Here is a 27,721-nt window from a genome sequence, read left to right as displayed (position 1 = left end):
ATCCGTTCCTGCCAAAACACATACTGTATACACTAGGGGAGCCGAGTCATTACTGTACATACGCACACACACACACACACACACTGATGCATTTTCCACATTCGTGTTCAGCGTCTCACCTTGGTCTTCTCTGCTGAAGCGTTTGAACAAGGCGAACTTGGCGGGGTTGTCGGCCACGGTGAACTTCCTCAGCAGGGCTTCGATCACCTGTCGCACCGTGTTGGTGCTGCTGATGTGCAGGGTGTTTATGGAGCCACGCGGAAGGTAAAACGCCTCCTGACCTTTGACCCCTCCTGCCCCGCCGCCCCTCACAGTGATGGGTCTCCGTAGGTCCAGCTGCACCTTGATGAAGCCTGTGTACATGCCGTTAGTATTCTGCAAGACGGAGACAAAGGAAAGACAAAGACTGACATTAAATACAACAGCAAAGACTTAAGTTGTAGCCAAGTAAGTGTTTTTATAAAGTTTAGTGCACAGTCATTTAGTTTAAGAAAATGCTGCATCGCTGTTTTTAGAATACATTTCTGGACAATTGTGAAATGTTCCTTTGAAGATTTCCACTGTCTTGTTACTTACAGAAAGCCTGATTCATTTCAATGAAAGGTTTTATAAATATTAAAATACTTCAATAAGTGCTTCTTAGTAACTTGTAAGTGCAATTAACTAGACAGCTATGTACAGTGAAACCGTTTATTATGATGAGTAGCTTGACAAGCTTCAGATTCAAAGTATCTTCTCGAAGCTGGTTGGTATCTGGCTGTGTCCAGATGGAGCTCAGATTTGAGCTTCTTCTGTCTGTAAGCTCATTAGTTCAAATGGCAGCCGTGACTGCAGGCTATAGGCGAGACACGAGGGGGGTGTAATTACAGCTCACAAACCTCCTCTGAAACTCCACCACACTGACACACAACCCTACTGAAACACAGGCCTGAAACTTAATGATCCAAGACACTGTGGACACTTAATGAGTAAAAGCTCACATGTACTAATACAAAGTGTTTGTGCCACCATGGCTCAGTTAAGTCCAGACGACACATCTCTCTTGAAACACGTCCTGTCAGTGATCAGTGTTTCTTAAAAGAGCTGGTATTATCCAAACAGAAACAATCCTGCGATAAGCAGCTGGGCTTTGGACAAAGGTACAGTGGTAAAGTCTGATGTTCACAATCTTTATGGCTGTCACATGGCCCATGAGAAGTCATGATAAAACTGATAATAACAGCCACTATATTAAAGCCTTTTATTAAAGCAGTGATAATTAACTTTGAGAACATATAAAAGAAAAAAAAAATCTAATTATAGAATTGATTTTGCATTTATATTGAGTATGGTTTAAAAAATTAAAAGGGTTTTATCATGTGACGCTCATAAAGCTCATTATTAAAAGGGCTATCATAATTCTAATTAAAAAAAAGAGGCAGAAAAATGTATAAAGCTTCAAATAAAAGTATGTGTGTGTGTGTGTGTGTCTAACAAGTTTTCCTAAATTAATCCATTTAACAACCTCAAGTAGTTTTGGAGTCATACAGGGGTTTATAACAATATGATAAGTTTTTTTCCATTGCATGTTAAAGCATCTTTCTACACACACACACACACACGCACACACACACACATATATATATAAATCCCTATTTATCTCTGGAGGACCTTGTGTGCTAACAAACACTTGTTCATGTGAATGGACTTTTGAAATCTGAAAATTATTAGCGATTAGATTATAAGTTATACGTTTTATTGGTCTATCAGAAGATGGAGGTTCACCATTAACTCACCAGTGTCATTTTAAAGTGGTCACGTGACTCTGTGTTGTACTTCTCGACCTTCTGTCTGATCTCCTCATAAGTGAGATGAGTGCGCAGCTCTTTTTCTTTCTCCACATCCTGAAACACAGACAGTGAATACAAGCATTTAGCAAGCAGAAAGGTCAGCACAGGTCAGCCTCGCAGCTCATTTTGACAGCAGAAGAGGTATGACTCCAGTACTGCTGAATAATGAAACCATTCAAATCAAAGGTTTCTTTGTCCCCAGCCTGTTACTGATGTGGGAGCCCAAAACACCCACATGTGATAATCGCTATACTTCTAAACAGGATATCCTGCACTAAACAGCAGCAGGTAAACAAATAGTTGCTTTTCCAATGTTTTTATACATAATTTAAAGATTAAATGCATCTTGTTCCTTGACATCTAATGATATAACCAAGACACAAACCCTGTGTGTGTATAGTACTTCATGTTACTGGAACAATATAGCCTTTAAAAGCTACAACTAGCAGAATATTATATGAAAGTGTGCAGTGCAATCTGGTCTTACATGGTCATATCACCAAGAAGCTGATCTACTTTCATGAGCTCTCCAAGCTCAAAACAAAAGTATACAGCACCTTATAAGGAAACAGTAATGGGCTGAAGTGACAATGCGTTGACGGACAAGGGCCGTCTCAGCTAACAGAGTCCAGAGGCAGAATACTGCAAACTGTTAAAGACAGTCGTAATTTCTCTCCTGCATAGGCCAAGACTGCCTGGAGTGTTTGCAATAACAGGTGCTTTTGTGTTGCAAGTATTGTTAATGAACTTTACAGCGCATGACTCACGCTGTTCATACCAAGAAAACATATACTTAAAGGCAAAACACCGTTTTGAATTCCTAAGTTTAGAATAAAGCCCTGAAGCTATGACAATAAACATTTTCTGCTATTTGCTGCTGTAGTACTAGTGATGTGCACAACTACTACACATTTTCAAAAACACCATATAACAATCATATTATTCTTTCTATGCTAGGTTCACCGTTCCATTAGGATAACCGACAACATAACTAAATACCTGTAAAATAACTAAAACAAATAAAAATAAAATAAAACCATTTTTAAGTTTATAATTCTCAGAGAGGGTTTTTCCATGGCAAATGCTAAAGCACACTACTCTAAAATCCTCTCCTGCCTATAAACCGATTATTAAAGAAAAAATCAAATTAAAACTCATACTTATGAGACTAGTCAACTGTCCCGAACAATCTCAAGTTAATATAGAAGAACTGTCCATTTGCTCATGAATCCATTCCTGGTGCTACTTTGCTTCAGTAAGGGTTGGTTACAACCTTAAGCTGACTTTGGCACCCTCATAGCTTTGAATGGGGGAATGCTGAACAGATTAATCCATTAACAGCTGCTTAACAAGTACATCAATCAGGTATCTTATGAATGAGACTGCATGGACAGGTGGCTTGGGATATCTGAGAGAGAGAGAGAAAAAAAGAAAGACAAATCTATAGCGTTTTCACAACCAGCCTCATAAATAAAATCTTATGATAGGAAAAATATTCAATGAAAGAGCTTAGTCTTTCCAGTACTTTGGACGTGCTAACTGTCACACCAAGAGGGTCATTAGCGTAATCACTTCACCATCCCGACAAGCACAAATGCAAATGTAAAACAATACTTCTCAGACATTCCTATTAAAGGACTCAGTCACATATTCAGATCAGACCAATTAACTCAACCAAACACTCTTTGATGAAGTCACGACTACAAGCCGAGAGCCCATTAAATCCCTCTTCACCACAATAAAAGCTATGTGCCTTGTATACAAGGAGCAGAAAGCGTCTCTGTGGGGCCCGTTGGGCTGCTGAATTCATGTAAAGGATCGCAGCTTACCACATCAGCTTGTGCTGCCAATGGGTTCAGTGATGTGGTCTCCATCAGCTCTCTAAGGGATGTTCATTAGCCAAGCTGAACCATGCATGTCGCTCATGTAAACTACTATCCACAAAATAAAAGTGAGACCTGATGCCCCAACAAGGTCTTTTAACAGCGTAGTACAACCACAGTTGGCATTTGTCTGTCTTTGTCAGTGTACTGTTGATGAAACGCTTGGAAAAGTAGACACCAGAAATTTGTAAAGAACAAAACCAGGAAGGACAGGGTTAACACGGATGCTTCTGCACAGTGGAGCGTGACAAAAGCAAAATAAACACTAACCCGATGAGGTAATGCGACAGAAAAAGCAGCTCTACCTCCCTTGCTGTGAGGGATTGTGTATCCTCGCTCTCAAGTGGAGCAACACATTGAAAGACTACAGTGAACAAGAAGAACAGGTTAAAAGGTATCCTTGAGGTCCGATTGGTCCGTCTTTACTTATCAAGAGATCAATCAAGGCTATTTTAAAGAAAAATTAGTCAAAACAAAAATGGGAGAAAGTAAACTTCAGGCCCCACTATGTCCTTGGTGAGCTGATAAGCAAGACAGGAGGGTGTGGCATGTGGTAACGTCAGGGTTTTTGTTCCTCATTTTGAGTCTTATGCTTAAGTTCTGTCACACTTGCTGGTCATGGCATACTCAATTTAAAGAGAGCAGGACACAGGAGGCGTGACCTGACTAGTTTAGGGGCATTCCTATCTGAAAATTTCTTGACATGTGCAGATAAAGCACTTGATATAATCTACATGACTGAAAGAGAAGTTGAACAAGCATAATAGTCAGAGGTTAGAGCAGACAAGACAATCGAAAGACAACCTGCTTCTTATTTTTAGCCGACCATTTTGAGGGGATTTCTGGGCCTATAATGACCGCACACATCATGCTTGCCAAAGTACACTGATGTGTGAGCTGCAATAAAATACCCCTTCTCATTCCCCCACCCCACAGGAAGTCCCTGGCCACCACACCTTTCCTCTGCAACACATTCCTCAACTAATGGAGTTGTTGAAGCGAGCAGTAAAAAAACAGTCAATATCCTTTTGTAAACCAAAGGCTGGACTCACTGGGCAATTGTCTGACAATCAAAAGCATAAAAATGACCATTCTGTGTGACTTCCTACTCAGCGGGACAGTGGGCAGACTAAACTGCATGATGTGATTCTAGAATAGTCAGAACTGCAGGGAGGCTTTGCAGAGTACAGGAAACCATGGCAAAGAGGAATAGAGAAATGGAAACCACCAAGGAACTTGTTGCGAGCTTGGTGAACAATCGCGCCAAAGCTCAACTAGACCCATTTAATAAATAAAACATTTATAGATTAAAGTCATATTCTGGAATCTTAATTTTTTCACGTTCTGTAAGTGCGATACACCTACTTGACTCATTTGGTCAATGGTTGGCCGAAGTATACTCTGGCCTTATTGATCCCTATTTCGCTTCTGCAAATCTCTCTCAAATCGCAAAAGAAAATCGAATCGAAGAATTAGATGTCTGATAGTTCTTACGCCCATCAGACATTGTCCTTTACCCCTCAATGTTCTCCTAAAGTTGTCGTACTACAAATTACAGTTTCATAACTCTGTTTATGTCCGTAAGGAATGCCAAGGGACCAAGAAAAAGTACCACAATATACATTAACAAGCCAGGTGTGCTTAAACAGTACATACAAAAAATCTTTCATCTCCACTAGTGCTGTCCCCTAAAGAAAGTCCAACAAAAACACAAGAACCCCATAAGGACTCTTGAATGCTGCTTTGATTGGAAAGCTTCACTGTTGACTTCCAGCTATTTCCATTCTGACGTCATGAAGCTATGCTGGGATAGTAACTTGTTACTGACACCTTGGTTTCAAAGTTTCAACCAAAGAATTAAGTTCATTCTAGACCATTTGTGTAGGTACTTCACAATATTCCCAAGAGGCTGTCTCTATCTGACTTAGGATTTATGGATAAGCTTCAAAGATTACGGATAACATAAGATAAGAGTTAAACCATAAAAACAGGGTGTGGTTTGTTTTGCTTGCAACTCAAGACAACTCTATACTGTAAAAAAAAAAAAAAAACCTGTTGCTTTTTCTCGGAAAGAAGACTCCTTAAGAAAGTGAGGAAATTAAGCCATCCACAAACCAAAGGGATTGGTCCTTCCTGCACACTACAAGTTAAATATGATCCAGTTTTGATTCATACAGAGAGGAAGTGGAGCTGTCTGACTAACCATGGCGGCCTGACTGATCATAGCAAACCTGTCGGGCCAGATCGGAGTACAGTGCATTCACTGAGCTCAGAGAGCAATGGAACTCACTGTATGACGTCGCAGGTCATAATTCTTAGGAAACCTACCCACGCACCACAGCTATGGGAAACTGTGAGATAAAAAAAAAAAAAACTTTATGACTGGTGCTCATCTGTTGTTTTTGATTGATGAAATGGCACACAGCTGAGATATGAAATCACAAACCAAAAAAAATCCAGTGCTAAATCTGATATCTGTAATAAATGTAGGCCAAAAAGTCATGATGACGTCAAAGAGGCCTCTGTTAGCCCTTCAGAGCCGTGTCCAGCTAATTTGCAGTTGGAGAACAAACAACAGAGTCTTTCAAATGTATCATTAACGGGATGTCCTTTCTGCACACGATTGCTAGTGATAAAAATGAACCCAGTATGGAGGGTTTTAACTAAGAGTGTAGTAGTAGATCTGGCAGTTATCATCCAGTTAGCAACCAAAGCAAAAAAAAAACCTGTAAGATTGTGCATGAATCTAACACAAAACGATCCTGAAATAACTGGGAGGATAAGAAGAATAAAAGGGACCTTTGTTCAAAGCGATATAGGATACATTTACCACAGTGCTCAGCGATGATGTCATTCCAGAGAAGCGATGGCTTAGGAATGATTTCAAAGAAAGACGCAGAATGAAAGCGGCTGAGATCAGATGTGACACATGCCAGGTGCAGTCATGTGATCTGTGCACTCGGAGAACTTATCCGGTTTCAAACTCACATTCACCAATCTTTGCACCTTATCTCTAAGGGTGTGTGATGTGGGTATGTTTTTTCTAGCGAATGACTTCATTCAAACCACTGGACTAACATGAAAGATATATTTACAAACTGATGTCAACAGTGATGAAAGGACTGAAGGCCAGTTTAGGTTTTAAAATGACAGAGATAATAGAAGCAGCAACAAATATTTAATCAAATTAAGGTGCTTGGATAAAACTGCCAACGGTTAGATCTAATGCAATCCAGGAAGCGACAACCCTCGAGGAAAACTCTGAAGTCTAAGATCGTTTCCTGATGGATTCATATCTCTAACAGAAAAAAACACCCCACAGATCTTTAACAGCATAGAGTTTCTCCAAAATTAAAAATATCCTAGTTTGCCATGTAAATGGGTCAAACCATTCTCGTTCTAATACCACACAACAATGCAAAGATCGTTGTTTGTATGTTGCAGACAAAATGTATTCCTCCAGTTCAAAAACAATGTCAAGCACATTTATTTTGCTTAAAAACAAGTTGTTTGATTTCGCACAGATTTAACAATTAATTCCCAAAACATGGCATGTGCTCCCAATGTTGGTTGGAAAGTTTATCTGCTGACTAGGCTGAGGTTTTGCGTGACATTCAGCCGATGGTCCGTAACAGCAAGAAACAACCCCTTCATCTGTTCTTATCTTTCACTTTACTGTAATTACAGCTCTTCTTTAAGAAACTGCAACCAGATGCACTACATATGGATAAACACGAGTCCAACAGAGCCGTGACCACAAACAATGAGAGGCAGAGAGTGGGATGTGTATGTCCATAAACGTCAACTTGTAGCCCATTTTCAAAGCCTGAGGAAAATCAAAGGCCTCTCCGACACTTAAAAGCATTCAGGTCTTTAGGCTTTATTTTTTGCACTGACATGGTATGCAACTACTTCTTCTGGAAAAGGTGTAGACTTTGGGTAGGAGCTGTTGAATGTTTCTGTCATCAAAGGCAGCTTGTAATAGGCAGCAGGAGACACACACCTGGATAATAATCAAATACTCCGCCATGACGCACAATGCTACTTTGTGGACTAATCAGATTAAGTGGCAACGCTCTCTTTAGCTGTGCTTGATGCCTGATGAAAACAAACATAGTGGCCTACTGGAGTCTTGTAATCCGACGCTTCCCCAAACAGTCCCAAAATAGTTTAAATTATTGCTTCAGACCACTGTGAGACTCTGCATTGGTTTTGATTTCTTAATAATTCAGGTCTGTGTAAAGCAGGATCTGAAACCACTCCACCCGGTCGATCTGCTCATGTAGCACTGACTTTATTCAGCGATGACAGTTGAACAAACACAGTGGAATTCTTTTCATTCTGCGATGCAAGGACACAACACAAAACATGAACTCGGACAAAAAACAGAAGCACAAAAAGAGAGTGTATTCTGTCTGGAGAATATTTAGCTTTTTGCTTCACAATTGCAGAATTAACAGCATGTACGCTTCACAACACCTTCTCTAAACATATACATATATATATATATATATATATATATATATATATATATATATATATATATATATATATATATATATATATATATATATATATATATATATATATATATATATATATATATATATATATATATATATATATATATATATATATATATATATATATACAAATATATTATATTAAAACATTTTTAGACTAATACAATATTTTTAACTGTTTTACTACATTAAAATGTAAAATGTTCTCCATTTTGAGGAGAAAATGTTCTTAACTGTTATGAAACCTAAGTCTATATTATTGTTTATTTACTTAATTATTGCAACGGTATAAATTTTAATAAAAGAGCTTTGGATGAGAAATGGCATGTTTTCGCGAAATTTATAAAGCCAGGCTTTATTCAAATCTGGTCAAATCTCAAATCTCAAATCAAAATTTCTTTTATAAATGGTAAGATTATTTATTATAAACAGTCAATCTTTCCCACAAGACGTTTGTTATGCAGCTTATTAATCCGTCTTTTAAATGCTAAAGCTTTTGGTGGTCAGTTCAAGAATTTTACATAACTGTGCAAAAACGTTTTGCCAGTCTATAAATGTCTATCCTAGTTTGTTTGAGGAGATATGGGTGGTGTGAAATAAACATTTAGTTCCAGTTCTGTGAATATTATTGTCTCTAACACACATATTCTCCTCTTGGCTGCTAGATTTACAGCAAGCAGGCGTCTATGCAGGATTCCTGTAAACTCAGACTGGAGTCAGCAAAGGTTTGAGTTAACATTTAGATTTATCTTTCTGAGTGTGGCTAACTAGAAATTCTTTATCTAATGCTCAGCGAGTGCATGAACTCCAGATGAATTTCACATCATCAACCTGATAAATGATGCACATAATTTGACCGATCACCTGATCCCTAATGATGAATTGACGTAATGACTCAAAGCACTTTGAACAGTATCTGACAGCTGAATCATGCCAGGCGGAAATCTGGATAAACCTGGAAAAACGTTGAACAATGGATGAGAAACTTTCATAAGAGTTCAGAGTTAGATTTCTTTGTGCATTCAGCGCGTTTTGGCAAAGCATATGAATATTCAAGGCCAATGACGTCAGGCACAAACCGTTCAACGCCAAATGGCGCAAAGCTGCCACGAACACTCACAAAGTGAGTTACTATAAACATGCACATAACCGCAAGGATCAACTGGTACAGTACTGACTGGGCTTTTTTCACCTAGAAAAAGCTGTTTGTTTTTTCGAGTGTACTTTCGCTAATTTAATTTCCGCTCAATCTGGTTCAGAGTTATAAAAACAGCCTGCATACAGTAGATAACGTCTGTCTTCTGCACTGTCAGGCTTTATTTTCCCCACACTGTCCAAAAAAAAAAAAAAAAAGTTCTCTGAAAGCCAGGAAAACGCCACAACTCACACTCTCTCAGTGTAAAGATAAAAGGCCGCTCAAAAGGATTTTATACCCAAAATATGAAATTCTGTCATCATTTACTTATCCTCAAGTTGTTCCAAACCACTGAGAGTTTATTTCTCTCGTTCACAAAAATTAAAAAAATTAAATGCAGTTGACAGGAGAACTTTTTCTCCTTACTATGGAAGACTTTTTAGTTAATGATATTCTTTAAAAAAAAGGGTTTGGAACGACTTCCTTTGGGTAAGAAGGCCTAAAGGTTGAAACTGCATTCGAGTTTAAATAAAGTAAATTAAACGAAGCAACAAAATAAACCATAATAACTTTCATTAAATAAACAAAGCAACAGATTCTCTGTACGAACCGAGCGCTGTGTCCCACACAAACCCCCACGATCCTGCTGTTTTGCATGCCTGCCCCAGCAGCTGTTTCCCAGCGTCAGTGCATTTGTGGCATGCAAGAGGTGACAAAACAGATCAAGTACAGGACATATCTGCTCCGCTTAAATGTCGCACACGTTTTGTAGATGCTAAGTATCTATTTGTATCTTCAACGTACTTTGAAGTACCCTTTTGAGAAAAGCCAGAATTTTGGGTTAGCTTTGCTGATGACGAAATAGTTTGGAGGGGGGCTTCTTTGTCAGAATGAAGTAACAGGAAGTGAGCTATAAGGCTGCTTAAGGAACTGACTCATCCCTTTTTGAGCAATTCCATCTACAGCTGCTACTTTACAAGATAGACGGTCATTACACACCGCGTGTGTAGCCTGCACATTCCAAAAGCCTGGAATTTGATACATCAAGACCTTATAATGGCTAGACTCCAATCTTTTGACCTCTCTTTTGCTTTTTTCTAACTAGGGAATAAAAAGGACTGAATTGGAATGCTTTAACTTGAAGCTTGCATTGTCTGTAAAGGCAGCTTAACGTTGGCATATGATGCCTTAAATGCTGCCTATGTAGGCAGCTCACTAGGTTTTAGAACAGAGCCCTAGAAACCCACTAACAATCTGCAACAGTCTCCCCCTGGAAAATGGAAGTCACATGATAACATTAACCTTGTGAAAACTGCTCTCCGCTGACATTTTCTCACAATCGTGTAATTGACAGAAACGTGGGGGCGATACTGTGAATCTTTTCTCTTTAAGCCCCTCACTGTCACACATGACCGTGTAGAGGCCATAATCACATGTGGTCAGTCACACTGGTTAGCTTCAGCGGCGACTGAGACGGGCAATAAAAGTGCGAAATTATAAGTAGTTGTCTTTGATATGGGCATGGGGATGTCAGCCATTTGAGAAGCATGGACAAGTTATTGAACAAAACAGCTTTCGTGAGCTGTAAACATAACTTCCAAGACGTGACGGCATGACGTAATGCTTTTAAACAAACCAGAAGTCACATACAATTAAATAGCACCGTAAATAAAGATAAATTAGATAATATGCATAATAAAAATAAAACAAATAAGTGTGCACTGCTGTTCTATATCCATCTCACATCATTTTATGTCCATTTACTGTTTGAAACAGTACTTCTTTAATAAGTCTAAGACAAAAGAGCTATTATCTTAAGGTCATAAATATAAAGGCTGTCTGATGGGATAGCTGCCTCATACTGTGCCATTCAATATGCAACAGGTTAAAATACACAGTGTGTCATGAATACTCTGTTAATGATTGTTCAAAACACTATCCATGAAGCATAAGCTCAAAGAGTTTTATCGAGAACGGCTGATCCCACCTGGATACCAATAAACACTATATAGTTATTAGCCTTCATATTTATAGATATAGATTTTAAACCTGAAACAGAAACTACAACACAAGGCTGTGCCATTGGTGTGGTATGAGGTTTCCAATAACAAACAAACAAAATGAAATAACAAAAAACTAATTGAAATAAGTTAGACAAGTAAGCGTATATGTATATAATGTCATTCACCTTGATGCTCGTGGGTTTAACCGAAGGCTTTTTGAAAAGGGAAGTTCTGGCAGTGAAAAAATATTCCTCTGAATCCTCTTCCAAACTACTGTATCCACTACTCATGGTGCTCGTCCACGACATTTGAAGAGAAACTCTGACACATCCAAAAACAGGTTTTATATGCGCGCAAAAACAGCAGTGTGTGATAAAGACAAGCGGCTTTTTTGAGCCAACGCCACGAAACGTGAACACGAGTCACTGACGCTCCCTAACCATCGGCTCTATTGCTCCCTAACATATGAAACAATCGGCAAATTCCAAAAAAACACCTTTTCGTTTCTGGCTGAATACGTGATATCTATAAATAATAAACGTACGAAATGTTAAAACACTATAAATACTTTAAAAGCCGCAGAAAACGCGCCCGGTCGAGTCCGTCCTAACACTTTCAAACTAAACTGAGTTCAATAGACTGAACCGGAGCGGCTTGCTGGAAGAACACACCCACAAACACACGCACACAATGACAACCGGTTCCTTATACATTGACTCCTGTTGCGTCCTCTACCTGCGAACCTGATCGGTGTTCATTTCAATACGTTTATTTAATAAACGGAGGGAGTGATATATTAAAATCAAACAATACTCAATAAAAACGGTTCATTTATTAGTAAAAATAATCAGCACAAAAAATCTTCCGCTGAGTAAAATAGTCCATTAATCTGACTGTACACACTGTTGTCACGCAACGCTTGGCGTATTAATACAGAATTCAAATTAAGTGCGGCTTAATAACGACTTCGAGCGCTTTTCATACAGAAGGTTGACATTAATAGGTTTACCTTTCTTCTGTAATAATGCAATTTTCCAGTAATACTACTGGAAATCTTTTAAAATGTAAGTTCGCTTACCTCTATCAGTATGCAACATACAGAAGCAAGCTTTCTTATTTTCCTTCTTTGAAACATAGCATGGGCTACTTCTCAAGTTGGTGCAGGCCTGCCATCTGAGCTAAAAATATAGGTTTGGGGCATTTAATACAAGGCAGTACGCCCATGTGAAAGGGTGTAGCTGTAGACCAATGCAAACATGAGGACCAACCGTGTAAATGTGGAAGACAGTTTGATTACAGACTTCTGAAAAAGATGTGTGCAAGTGTGTGTTTCATAGCAAGGTAGAACTTGGTCCAGTGCCTTAAACATTGCGATTGTTAATGAACGAGTTTGGAAAAGAACCTGTGACCATGGTCACAGAGAAAATGGGTTCCCACCACTTTTCACATTTCGGGTCATGTGATCAAAAGTTATCTGATCAGTCAGTCATGAAGAGCAACTTCCATGTGGAGGCTGCTAACAGTAAAAAAAAAAATTAACCCACCCAACCAATGACAAATTACAAGCCTCACTTTTATGACTTTGTGTTGGACATACGGTCTGGTTTTGGCTCTACTTCACAAGCAAACCCATAATTTCTGGGGTTAGGCACTCTTTATAAATTATCCAAAGACGTTGGGTCCCACTTTCCTCTAGATCACAGATATCTGGAGAATTAGAAAGTTGTCTTAAAATTACACAGTTATGTTGTAACACATGTAACTAGTTCCTGAAAAAAAGAACAATTGTTCTACTATATATTTATAAAAGCACAACATTAATGATATCCTATTTTCCGCTAAACCCTTGACAGCGCCCCAGCTTTGGTTTGCATTATCTGTCAGGCGAAATTGATTACTGCGACCACCACCAACAGTTTTTATATAAATTTCTAAGAGCTAAAATCCAAAAGAGCACAGACATCTCTACTGTGTTAACAGTTGCTTTGAGGTTTCAGCATATTATGTTTCTAAACAATTTTCCACTATACGTGTGTATTTTGTATTTTACAGTGCGTCACATATGATAACAGCCCACCCAGTCAAGAGAATAACTTCTCATTCCAAAGAGTAAAAATTCAACATCTGCAGTAGATCAAGGGCAGGGTAACTACGCCCCACAAACTGCAGCTTTCAAGAAGTTTGTGGAAGGGCAGTGCTTAATTTAAACCCAAGAACATGGAGAAGACCTAAAAATACCCTGTCAGTAAAAAGACGGCCAAATCATGCAAACCAAAGGCATCAGTGGTAGGTCAGCACTATGTCAAACTAACCAACACTTGTAGCTTTTTTACCTTTTGGCAAATTAGCGGCTAAAGGCACATTCGCACCAAACGTTTTAATAATCATTCTAATTCTATGAGAATAGGAAATTTAATACTACACCTAAAGCAAAAATCAAATTGTTGGAATCCATATGATTAACGATTGACAGCCAATTAGAATCCACCCAGCTTTAGGATGTGTTTACATGACATATGCATTTTGGCTGTTAATTTACATGAAAAGGGCACTTTTGATTATACCATTATTGTTTCACAAAATTGTGAAATCAGTGGTGTCACGAATATGCATATTACACGTTCATGTCTACGTGTATGCATATGTGCACAGTGTGTGGTGTTTCTTTGCCTGGGTGCAGCAGGCGCAATGCTATTATGCAGCGCCAGCGTTTTCAGGTGCTGCGTAATCACTGCGCCTGCTGCACCCATTGAACAGCAGCATGCTTCCTTGATTATTACGCCGGAATAAGAATATAGTTCCCAGATATATCAGTCCTATAAAACTGCAACTTTTAATATAATCATTATGAATTAACATTAGTTGTCACTCAAAAACAACGAATAAGATTTATTTGCTGTTGCAGCACAAACTACTTAAAATACATAACAAACTGAAGTGGAAGTAACTTCAATAAATCAGTGTTTTCATGGAGCGTGTGAAAATGTCTCAGTTCGCAAGGAAACTCATTCCTAAGCCCACTCTTCTCGGTTCCAGAACAATAGGGTCTGGCAGGAGGAACACAGAGGTGACCTGTGACTGCAACCTGTAGTTTTTCCGGCTGTGGACCATAGCCTTCATTACACATTACCCACATTCCTATGCTAAGGGGGCATGGCTCATGTTCCCAGCGCACAGGCTCTGTTTATGTGCCAGTATTTACATGAGGGCATGTGGAATGTCTCGTAAATCAACTTTCAACAATTTCTTATACTTAAACAAAGAGTTTTCTGTGGATGTGTAGTTGACCTCAGGAAGCGCACACCTTACTACAGTCATTAATGATTTCATCTAGGAGGGTGTGGTCAGAGCCTAAAGCCATTTCAGTCCTGTAATTGTCCTAAATTATAAGGCTAAACCTGTAATGACAAATTGCTAAATGTATAGCGTTTGCCCTTTAAGTATGCTTCAAGAGACCACTGCAAAGATGACTGTAGTTTTGATAATTAACTTTTACACAACTTCATGTAGCACAAAAAGCACAAGTGATAATACATGTTTTTATCCTCTGGCACTTTAATCTATTTTAACCAAGTAATTTATGTAACGAATACTGTAAAGCAGACGACAGCACCCAAAGGCACAGTAACTCTACAGTGCAGACACATGACTCCTATAAACACCCCTGAAAAGAGCAATCCGCATAAGGTTGTAGCATTTAAACGTATTAGTTTCACGCTTCTCAGATACTCCAGATGTTATTATTTTGGAACAATCAAGATGCGAGAGGTAAACTCAAAAACACAACAATCTAAGGGACGCTGACACACACAGTGACCTCAGCTACTCAGTCTAAATGCTAGTGAGATCCAAGCCGAGATCAGGGTTTTCTACACAAACATTCAGTGTTCACTATCCCTAGATGGAAATCATAGTCTTTTCTCCAGCCAGACCTCACATATCCAGACAGTAAAGAAAGACTAAACAGAATGTAATTTGGTACCAGGATCCACACAAAGGAGGCCCACAGTTCACGGTTTGACTTTAAGACAGGTTCTGTCTTGTCTTGTGGTGGGTTTCAGAAGGTCACTTGAAGTTTTAAGGACTCTTTGTATGTCATTCTGGTGTCTACAGTACATACAGACATAAATGTCTATGTTATCCCACAATCTTTTGAATTCGGCAGACTAAACCCCCAGAGAAAGATCTACTTTGTTTAAAATACTTTTATTTAAACATAAACACTGGGCTGAGGTGGACCTGACCTCTATAAACAACAGCTTGATTCAACTCTCTAGCCTGAAAATACAATGGCTCTATGATTGAAGGAAAAGCTAGTCGAAGGATGACAATAAGGCCTGATGGATTGGGAGAACAAATCTGACCAGAATACAGTATAGTGCATTCAAATTCAAATTTTGGAGCCAGAACAATCCACTACCAGTTTTAGGGAACAGGTTTGTTATCAGTCCCAAAGGTTTGTAAATATCGCAATAAGCAATCCAACCCGTTGCTGAGCTTCCCACTTGTACATCCAGCTGATCCTGTCGGCTAATCCAGGCCTTGTGAATGTGGTGACGGCTGGGAGCAATTAGCAAGCACTCATTCACATGCAGACAGACTTTTCCATGGAAAGGTACTTTATTACTGTTTGATATAGAAGTAGCCACAGCAACCGCACTCTTGTGTTATGTCAAAGGGTCTTCAGTTTTAGGCGCTCAATAGTTTCATTTACAAACGTAGGCTAGTTTAATTAAAAACACTCTTTAGGAAGTGAGAACTCATATATCCTTGCATTTATGCACTGCGATTGCGTAGAAAGGTTTACAAGCCAGCAGAAAACAGTAGTGTGTTCCAGAAAAGTTTGGATTTGGATCAAAGTTATGCAAAGGGTTTACTGGATAGTTACCTCTGACCTAGCAATGAAGATCTGAAGAAAGAGAGGGGATTAGCTCACAGACTAATCTCAGACTTGAGGGAAGAAGACCCACCTGCTTATTCTTCTAAGAAGGTTTGTCTTCTTTAAAGTTGTGTGAACTAAAAGTTAATTATAGTCACAGCATGCGGTCCTCAATTAGGTCAAAAGGCCTGACCTACATAGTATGGTATTTATAGGTTCCTTCAGGTCATCATGTGACAGTTAAAAGCCAAAGTGAATTCTTTTAGCATTCCAATCCAGCCAAGAATCACTTTTTCCCAAGATGCATTATCGGAGCAATAGTTGCCTAAAAAACTCCTTTTAAGCCTACACAATTAATGCAATACTTGAGGTTCGATAAACAAATCACTCTCACATCATGTAATCATTACTTTAATATTTTCCTTGTTTCTGCTTGAAATGAATATATGAACAGTTAACAGGGAACTTTTTCAAAACTTTGGCTAACCTTTTCTCAACTTTCTTCAAGTAACATTAATAGAACATTGGTTCAGTTTGTTTCATGTTTTTAAAACGTTTCTATAGCATTCACAAATAATGTTTATTTGTGTATAACTGTGAATGTCTCGTGATTCTGCTTTGAAATCATATGTATTGCGAAAAGCAGTTTAACAAATAAATGTGAATTGAATTGGAGTGAATTCCCATAACAGCGTGTGCTCCTGTAGAATAGCATGTTTAACCTAGTCAAACATCATGTTATCTGTGACATTTGACATTGGTTTGCAAGCAGAAATATGATGCAGGCATAAACTCTTAACCCAATGTGACACACAGCCAAATCAAATCAGTCTAAGTCAATCAGCCAATTGATTTACAATCTCTTCACATGACCTGATACTGTACTGCAGACGTGAGCTTTGACTAAAATATCTGTCCTTCTCTACTGACAGTAATCGTAGTCTTGACCAGTAAGAGACCATATTGTGTAAGATGTAGCTTCATATCTTTGTTAGTAGGAGTCACATGGGTGTGTGGTTAGTGTGGTGGAGTTCAAGCTTTGCCTCTTGCATTTTGGACCAGCTTCACCACCCAGTGAGTTCCCAGCATTCAGCTCAATCCTGCCAACAAACTGCTGCCTCACGGGAAAAATGAACGGCCCACATTATTATGAAACATACTTGTGCTGAATCTGAACTTTTACATTCTTTTCTTTGGAAGAACAAAACTAAAAAAACAAATTTTGTGCTTCAGCAAAACTGATGTAGATATTCTTGTCCTTGATAGTCCCTCCTGCTGACTTACACTCATTATAAGCTTACACAAATGGACTAGTGCTTATTGGTTATTATTGTGCCTGTGAGTTTGTGTTTTTATCTGTACTTGAGTCCAATGTGATGTGCAAGTACGTAAACAGACGTGTGTGTGTGTTTGGGTGTGTGTGTGTGTGTGTGTGCGTGTGCTGACTTGGTTATGCCGCAGGCATCCTGTAACTGGTTCCTGACAGGAAACTCTCTCTTTCCTACATCTGTCTGTTCCTTTTCGCTTGGATCATATTTACACCTCTGTTTCTTTCTCAGGCTTTTCAAACAATAATGCAAATCTAACAGTATCTTTTTAAAGGTAAAACACCTTCAATTTACAGTAATCAAGTAAAACAATAGATATGACATTAGATCACTCTTACACTATGCACAGACATAAAGGTAAGTTTATAATAAGATAAGTTAGTTTTTTCATACAAATCTTTCTAAAAAGTTAAAAGTCACAGTTTAAAGTTTTTAAAGTTTTAAAATTTTTAAAAGAAAAAAACAATTAACAAAAACCAAAATAAATGCTATAAAAGATACATAATTTTTTTAAATAATTGTATATATTACATAAAACTATATTACAAAAAAATGTGGGAAAAAACATATATATATATATATATATATATATATATATATATATATATATATATTATATATATATATATATATATATATATATATATATATATATATATATATATATATATATATATATATATAATTTGTGTATATATATATATATATATATATATATATATATATATATATATATATATATATATATATATATATATATACAGTATATATAAATACTCTATAAATACATTTGTTCAACAAACTTGGTGTGATGTCTTAATGTTTTGATTTATTTTCTCAGTGGTTTGTTTCTGCATTGTTGTGTGGGTGTTGCATGTAGAGACACCCAGCCCTCCCTCAACAGTCAGCGGTTTGTATGACCTTGTCTGGCCCTGAGTAACGTGGCTGACTAAACTAACTGTCTTCAGTGGGAGGAGGGCTTCGGGAATGTAGGGTCTACATGAAGAGTAAGTGAACGTTAGACTGAAACAGACAGCTGGTTTCTCTCTTTCCTGTGAGAATGTACACACCCATGTTAAATCCCAAATTACTAACAAACCAACTTCAGATATCACACACCATACAGCGTCATCTAACAGTGTACTGCGTACTGAACATTCACAAGACAATTAATCAGACCGCATAACTTGAATAGTAGTAACAGTGCGTATTCATGTATACATTTCTTTGGTATATGTGAAATGTATTAAACTTGTTCGCATGGGACCACATTTGCAGCCAAGACTACAGTTAAACCTATAGGACAGCTGATATCTCCTCCAGAGCTTAGTATGACATACATGATTCACAGCTTTGCTATGTGGGTCAACGTCCCAAAGAAATTACAGTCATATGTTACCCCCAAAATTAAAAGGGGAAAATGCTGTATATTTTGCACAAAGAAAAACCTTATAAAGGACTATTAGGTGTGTTTTGATGACAATTAAGCACATTATCCATTTTCCATTAAAAAAAAATATAATGTAAATATAATGCAAAAAACATTTCTTATTAATGTCAAATGTGTTGGCGCACACATCATTTTTAATTACATTTAAATTAAATAATTATGTTATATCGTACATTTTATTACATTGCAATTTAAAACAAATACAAATACTACCATGCATCTTCAGTTTTTAACATTATACAGTAATGATAATTATTTAACTCCGAATTAGGTTACTAATAATTTAGGGGGAATAAATGTGGCAAGTTATTATAAAAATAATGAAAAAAAAGACATGCAAAAAAAAAATAAAGTTTTTTTTGATTATATGTATTTGACATGTTCCTGACAGTTTTCATTCAGTTTACTTGAATACATTTTGTATTTCAACCAGCTATAATACAGCTCTCTGTAGCCACAGTAACACAGTCCCAATATCTTTTCCTGCTCTGCTCTATACTGACAGATCTGGATTAGTGTGAATAGTACACATACCACACTAACCTGTCTGTTGACCCCACGGGGTCACACACACACACACACACACACACACACACACTGCTCGCCTTTCATTCACAGCAGAGTTTACAGAGCATTGAAGGTAAAAGTCTATACACTGTAGTGGACACTGGACACTATAGTGACCAGAGGAATTCTGCAAAAGAGTAATATCCTGCTATTGTTATTTCCATGCCGAGTGCAATGGCACTGATAGTGTGAGTTTAAACTCATATGGTGCTAAATAACAGTGCCTACACGCCTATTATTATGTTTCATTCTCTTTAGCTAAATCACACCATTGCGTCGAAGTAAAGACCAAAGCAAAGCAATAATTACTAAGAGCAACCTATGACCAACACACCCATAAAGCTTCAACACAATGGCTGTACTAAAGGACTATTAATCTGTTATCTGCCAGTAAAGTTTGCAATAACACGCACAAGGCCAAGAACTAAAATAAAAATTGCTCAGGTTACATTTATAGAAGTATTGAGACTTTGTTTATCTGCAACTGACCTCCCCCTTGTGGTCACAAATAACCATCGCTATGAAACTGTGATCGTTGTGCCTCTGCGAAAGTTTAACTTCTGTAACGTGAAAGCACAGACGAACGAACTGTACTCACGCTGTGTGACGACTGATTGTTATTAAGATGGTCCTGAGTGAGAGGGCTGAGCTGGCAGCCATTAATGGATCCGTTCTGATGACAGTCTAGCGCCACCTGGTCACGGCACTGAGCATGACATGTGTATTTACAACCTGCAGGAGAGAAAACATGCATGAGTCAAATCACAATATTTCTAGGATGTTGCTTTGTGGTTTCTAGAGTCTTCTAGGGCACTTCTAAAGAATTTCTAAGGTATCTGGAGTGTTTTTTTTCACCCACACGGGAAAGAAGTGGTTTCCACAAGCTTAGAATGCTTAGTAATAGCACAACTCTCCTAAACAAACTGCATCATATTTGGTCTGGCGCGTAGGAGATTTAGTTAAATGCAGTGGTTTTTCTGACAGGCTAAATGGAAAGCAAAATATTGGTTTGCAAATAAGATGCAAAATCTTAATGTAGAAAAGATTAGACGTGTTTAAGGAAAGTGGAAAAAGCTCCCTTCACACATACAATCATTTGAGCGCTGAATTAAATGTATTGTTAAAATAAATAATCTCTATTTCTATGTATTTTGCATGCATCTATATTTTATGCATTGCCTGCTTTCTAATGCTGAAATCATTCAATATCTATCTCAAAAACGCACTGGATGGAAAATGAATGAACATGGATAAACAATAAGCTGAGCGTCCTCTGCTTTCCAGTTCTTACCAGTGTTGACGCACATACACTTGCCTATTGATCCAAAGAGATTACATGAGGAATTTCTCACTGGTTTAATAAGTCCGTCTGATGTTTTTTTCCCTAGTTCCCATCACTGGTATGACCTACCTGAAGACTGATGTTTGACTTGCTGGGTAATTTTGCCATAAAGTTTACAGAATGCTGCTCCCATCCCACTCAAGCATACGAGTGATGATGCTTTCTGTCTCAAACGCTTCACTCACGACATCCCATCAGAAATAAAGCTCAACCTCTGCAGTTCACTCTCAGGACAAACTCATCTGCCTCTCGTCAATGCAATCTCCACGGAAACTCTCTCTCTCTCCCTCTCTCTCGCTCTCTCTCATTGTGCTGAGTTGGATGGTTTGACTTTCAAATGATGAAGCTCGGGTCAGGAAACAATGGACACATACGTGACAGGAGATGGGAGAAGGACTTTGCGTTTAAATGTACATTTTATCACCACATAAGGTACTTTTACACACTCAACATTCAGAATTATTACACTATTATTAGACTATTACTGTTCTCGTATTAATTCACATAACAACTAGTGGCATTCTATGGAAGCCTGTTAACACTGAATTTATATCTTGCATTTTTTGTTCTTTAAACTCCAGTACAAAAAAGACGGTATAGCGAGTTTAGAAATTTATATCACAGTTTTAAGAAACAAAAAATGTTTATAACGGCAGTGAATGGGATCCCCATTTTGAATCCCAAAAAAGTGCATCCATCAATTATAAAAAAAGTGCTCCAGGAGGTTAATAAAGGCCTTCTAAAGTGAACCAATGCATTGGGGTAAGAAAAATATCCATATTTAAAACTTTCTACACCGTAACCTCTAGCTCATGTTCATTTTGATTTAACGAGGTCTTTAAAAGTGGTTTAAGCAGCTGCCTTCTTGCAAAGATGGTTTATCTCCACTAAATTATCAGTCTCATCAACTTTCAGTTCTGTACAGAGACAACCATCTGAAACCTGCAGTGCATCTATAATCCACTTTTAGCCCCTTAAATTACAATTAAGATCTTGTTAATATATTAAATATAAACTCTCTTCTATAGTTTAAGAAATCCTAAACTGTGCTCACATCAGAAAGTACACAAGCCGAAGAGATGTCTAACGTTTCTTGATGAAGATTAAAGTATGTGAGCACATTCACTTCATAACTCTACTGTACGTCAACACTTATCACTTATCTCATGTACGTCTTTGTATATTTCCCATTAAGAATTTTAGACATACAGGACAAAGTTGACGCATAAGTGTAATGTGCTAGAGACGACATCAAATCAAAATGAAATAATCCTCTTGGGAACAGGAGGAATCAGCAGAGAGCAGAATGACACAGAGGATGAGCAATGACATGAAAGTGGATCTGGGCATGATGGGTAATGCTTGCTTAAAGTGCTGTTCTTTGCTCAGAGCTGCGGCCTTGACCATGTAGGAACTGAGCTAATGTATGCCAGCACACACTCACACACACACACACACACACACAATCTTTTCAGGTCTCTGGGGCGGGTGGGAAGTGCAAGCCTGTCTCTTCCTTAATTGCACTTCCCGTAATGAAGGATGGCACTATCGATCAGGACCTGCCCGAGGAGCAAACTTTACACACACACACACAGTCCCATTTTTTTTAGACTGTGATGTGACAGTGCAATATCTGGGACTCTAAAACTTTGCATGTTGACAGAGAACAAGTCATTCAAGTTCTTAAACGCTTTCCACACAAACACATTAGCGACAGCTCATATAACACAAACATGTCATTCCCACAGCAGCAGCGTCTCACTTTCTGAATATTTACCACCCTCACACAAAATACTGTTAAGCTTTATTTAAGCGTAATAATCATTGTATTTACTTTCACTTAAACTACACAAGCAAAATAGCATGCTTAAGCAAGAACGTATGCACAGCATATAGGTCGACATACAGCATACAGTCCATTCTAAATATTATGTGAGAATATAGAAATATATTAAGTCTTTTCTGCTCAGCAAGGCTGCATTTGTAGTAAGTAAACACTTTTTAGTCAATCACAGTTTATGGTCCTATCCCAGTTTGCATACTTTACTATAAAGCAGCTTAAACATTTGTAAACTCTTTCTATGTGTTGATAAAATACGTCCTTCAGACTGCTATTATCTGACGTTGCTTTGCTTGTTTTTATCAGTGCTATTTCCTCGTCAAATCTCTCACATGAGACTGCAAGGGGAAAAAACATGCGTCATTGTAAAATACTGCAATTTAAAATAACTGTTTTCTACGCGAATGTACTGCAACATGCAATTTATTCCTGTGATTCAGATTTTCAGCCTCATTCTCCATCAAGTCTTCAGAGTCACATGATCCTTCAGAAATCATTCTTTAATAGTAAAGTACGCAAACTGGGATGCAGCCATAAACTGTGATTGACTGACAACCAGGAAGAAGGAACACATTATGTGTAATCAAAGAAAAATGCAGCTTCTGACGTCAGAAAAGGCAGTTTGTGAGCATGACAAACGCTCTTCTTCATTTAACAGATTTGTGCAAAGGACAGGTGGAAGTGTTATTCTTTCTCAGTTGCTTTTTACGACTTTTCCACATTTATTCCATGCTCTCAATAAATATCATGAGAAAAACACAATATGGGGCGGTTCGTTTTAAACCTAAAACATTTGTAAACCCTATATATTAATAAATATATATCCTCCAGACTGACAAAATGACATCTGCTGTGACATTTCTTGTTCTTGACAGTGCTATTTCCTTGTCAAATATCTGCTAAAACAATAGACTCTGTTTGTGTAAATGTCTGAGTGACGACTATACAAGTAGCCGAGTTATGTCCTTGCTCAGTTGATCACAGATAACTATTTTTTCTGTCTGCAACATTCTCTTGTCTCCATTCCAGATCGGCTCCGTGCCGGGATTAGATCGGACCGCTGAAACAACACACACACACACACACACACACACAACCATCTAAACACCTGCTTCTGACAAAACATTAGGAAGACATTAGTCACTCAGTCAATGGACGTTAAACCAATGAACTATTCGGCATGTTATCGCGAACCTCTTCCCACTTTAGTGTCGGCTGTTTAGACTCGGCTCTGTCCTTCAGCAGATGTCTTTGAAGGACGTGGAGCTCGGTGGGAGTCTGTAGCTGTTGACATTGCGCTACTTAGCACTGCGTTTGTGCCCGAAAAGCGCAAGGCTTATGTTACATCACCTGAGACATGACATGGCCCCCAGCAACACAAAAAAAACACACACACAGACAGACCAGCACTTAATCACTGTCTATAGATGATGACTGTTTGGTCAAACCTCTCAGAGACAGGCTTCAGGGCAGAAGAAAATAAGCACTGCGTTAACTTATTCATTCAGATGTGCTGAATAATAGACAGGATGTTCCAATTACTCTGAGTTTCGTCCTTGATTCTTTCCATTTTTTCACAGCAATCTCTTTCTACAATAACAGCGCTACTCAACATCACACGTTAGATTCAGTTGAATCTTGCCCATTGTACACTAGAAATGTGTTTGATTTTAAGACGCTACAGATGCCTAAATGTGGTAATCCACACTGAAAAAATTGTTTTCAAAAAAGCTTTTGATTTATGCCAACTACATAGCAATGAAACCAAATGAAACCACTAACAACGTGCTTCAGCAAATGAAAAAATCTAAACTGATAATCAACACATATTCTGTATTATCAAGAATTAAAACGTCAATAGTCGACCAAAAACATGCTAATTATAAAGGAAAAATTCTAAACAATAGTTAAAACCTAAAAAGGTCAGTAATGTTTGTAGAAGAAATGACACTAATGTCTGTCCACATTGTTCCATAGACTTTGTGCTGCTCAGTATGAAGCAGACATCTAACTTCCGCTTGCCTGAAAGATAAGACTCCTTAATAGATGTGAACCCACCGGATGACTTCCACAGCAGACTAACTTCCAGTCCAGAGTGCCGCATGGCTTTCGGGAAGCGCGAGAGGATTCCTGTAAGTCTTCTCAAAGTTCTTGCAAAGCTTTTTCCAAGACCCATGACCACAACAACATCAAGCCTCACTTCAACCCAGTCTTCCCTGCATCACAGCTTCTGACTACTAACTGCTTGTGGTCTCCTGTCGTGTGTGTGTGTGTGTGTGTGTGTGTGTGTGTGTGCAGTTGTTCTCTGGCCCCTGAGGTCCCCCTGCGACTGCGTCAGCTGGTTGAGGGGAAGCCCATTGTGCTCTGGTTGTGCTGTGGCAGGACGGTGTGCCTTCTCTAGACACACTGTCACTGGTGTTACACAAACAGACAGATGGACACTGGGGAGCCGACAGGTGGGTGTCAAATAGCAGCACACAATACAGTCTCGCTGAGAAGGCCAAAGAACGTCACCCACAAAGCTAGGAAAAAGGTATCTTTGTTCATTTTGCTACTGTACATACAGACTATTATTGAATGCAGAGATGCTACAGTGGAAACCAGTTAATAGACCAAAAACGTCTTTCAATGCATGCATTAAAGATTCATTAAGTCATTAAGGCCATTAGCAAACTCCATTGCAACCAAATTTGATATTACAGGTGGCAAAAAACACATGATACACAGGAAGTGTTTCATGGATACTTTCTCATTTAAAATAAAAAAAAGCATGTACATGTAATCAGCATATTCTGAATAAACATATGCATTAATGTTCTTTATACTATTTTTCATAACACTTTTGATTATTATATATGCAAGTAAACTGTGTATATTAATAATGAAAATTTTGTCATATTATATATTTAAGAAAATGTTTATATATTAAATATATTTATGTAACATAAAATATATGAATATAAATATGCACATTTATATGCATGTAAATATTCGATTAAATGTGTAAGTGTGTATATATAAATATACATAATAAATATACACAACACACAAGCAAAAACTTTGTTTGACAACCAATGTCAGTATAAACAATATCAATATTTTTGCTGTCTTTTTTAGATTTCAATTGAAATATGACAGATTTTGGTGAATAATGGTGTGCATGTAAACATGGTCACTGACCCACACCGATTCACCCACATTACACAACCCTAAACAAATCCAACCACCACCAAACCACTGCAAGCAAACTCATTATCCACCTAACATCATCAAAACAGACGCTGCTGTCATACAATACATGAGTTAGGGAATGTGTTCTCTACCCACATATTCCAGGATCTATAAGCGGCCCCTTTAAATGTACTAATAATGAAATTACAGACCAGTGCACATGAAAATTGCATGGCTGCTCTAAAAACAGGCTTTCGGGCTAATAAGCCGAGCCAGTGACTTTGTCGCTCTCAATTACCTGATCACTGGAGTAGAGCAGCCAGAAGACTCAGTGAAAGTTACCTTTGTCCAGTTGTTCCATTTGAGTTAACTCTTCTGAATGGACAACCTCTGCACAAAAGCAGTTCTGACACAGAGAGAACAAACTGGGGACTTTGGTAACATTCATACGAGGGTCTAATTGAATCAAAACGCCCCAAAATACCCTTGCATTTTACTGCTAGCCAAAAGTATGATCACGCTCTTGACTAAATGATGACTAAATTTACTATACAAATTTGGCTGCGGGTCGAAGCAGATAATGCTTTGCATATGATTTTTAGGAATGGTTTCACTATACTGGAAACAATGCGAGGCATTCAGTCAGGAATGATAATGTTAACAGTCACTGCCAGTGACCATTGCAGCTACAGATGTTCAGTCCTGGATTCGATAAAAATGAATTATGATTACACTTAGCTAGCTGCATTGTCATGAATTAATTACTAGGCATATTTGTGACCTAAGTAAATGTGGGTGACCAAGGCGCAAAACAATGAATTTACAAGCCTAAACCAGTCTGTCAGCATGCCTGTAAACGAGTGTGTGATGTGTGAGGAATCTCAAGAACATGCATAGAGTTTATAATGTGTTTGTGAAATAGTATAATGTAACCATCTCCATTTACCTGTCGCTTTTTAACTACAGGATCAACATAAGTGTATTGATGAACAGCACAGCTAACAATATAATAATAATTGATAATAATAATAATAATAAAAAAGTTCTCACCTGTGCACGTCAAGCCACCTTTAAAGATATACGAGCAACACACATCGCACCAAGCGTACTTCGCGTCCTCACAAAACGTGTGTCCTTCTCCTTTCTCCTCTTTGACTCGCGGGTCTTTGGCCGAAGGTTCGAATATCGTCCTGACATCCGGGGGTTTGAAGCCCCTCTTTCTAGACCGCTGTCCTCCGTTCTCCGCCGCCTTGGGCAGCGCGTCGCTTTGCGCGGGGTGTGGAGAGACGCGCGGTCTCTGTGGAGACTTCACTTTCACCTTGGCATTGCGCATTCTGGATTTGGCTTTGGGTGAGTTCTTCTCCATCGGCTCGGCTCCTTCCGTTCGAAAGGTGGGTAGTCGGTTGAGCTGAGGCAGGTCTAGCGACCAGCCGACGTCGCAGTGGCGCGGAGGTGAGTACTTCCTGTGATGCATCGTGACCGCGTTACCAAGCGCGCCGGAGGAAACACACAAACAGACGCATGGAGGTCCGAGAAGCCTGGCCGTTTGCGATATGACATTTCTGAGGCTTGGAGAGGATTTCACCGAGGCTTCTCTAAGACGTAGGAGTAGCGCTCGAGCTGGTAAGACAGGTGCGCACAGCGCGTGTCATGTTTCACCTGAGCAGAGCGGCGCGCGAGATGCGGGAGACACCCACACGATCTGCTGTTATTAGATCTAATAAATGAGTCTACTAGAAGTTGATACAGTTAACAAAAAAGTTTGATGTGA

At 38.5% G+C, this 27,721-nt stretch overlaps 1 protein-coding gene across 2 annotated transcripts in view; it reads right to left on the bottom strand.

The window, feature by feature from the left end:
- Window positions 1-27,605, bottom strand: part of rassf3 (Ras association domain family member 3) — a 32,619-nt gene extending 5,014 nt beyond the window's left edge. The window contains exons 1-4 of one of the 2 annotated variants that reach the window (XM_043236281.1): window positions 27,001-27,605; window positions 20,196-20,329; window positions 1,776-1,883; window positions 120-375 (exon numbers count right to left, since the gene is read on the bottom strand). In XM_043236281.1, the coding sequence (XP_043092216.1) occupies window positions 120-375; window positions 1,776-1,883; window positions 20,196-20,329; window positions 27,001-27,424 (922 nt within the window). In that variant the 5' untranslated portion in view covers window positions 27,425-27,605. Of the gene's footprint in view, window positions 1-119; window positions 376-1,775; window positions 1,884-11,558; window positions 12,016-20,195; window positions 20,330-27,000 lie in introns of those variants that run through there. The other variant, XM_043236282.1, reaches the window with a different exon arrangement.
- Between the last annotated feature and the right edge of the window lie 116 nt (window positions 27,606-27,721).

This window comes from Puntigrus tetrazona, chromosome 4 (genome assembly GCF_018831695.1).
Source record: "Puntigrus tetrazona isolate hp1 chromosome 4, ASM1883169v1, whole genome shotgun sequence".
Taxonomy (NCBI): Eukaryota; Metazoa; Chordata; class Actinopteri; order Cypriniformes; family Cyprinidae; genus Puntigrus; species Puntigrus tetrazona.
Note: the sequence above shows the minus strand (reverse complement) of the source record. Positions and strands in the feature narration are given on the sequence as shown.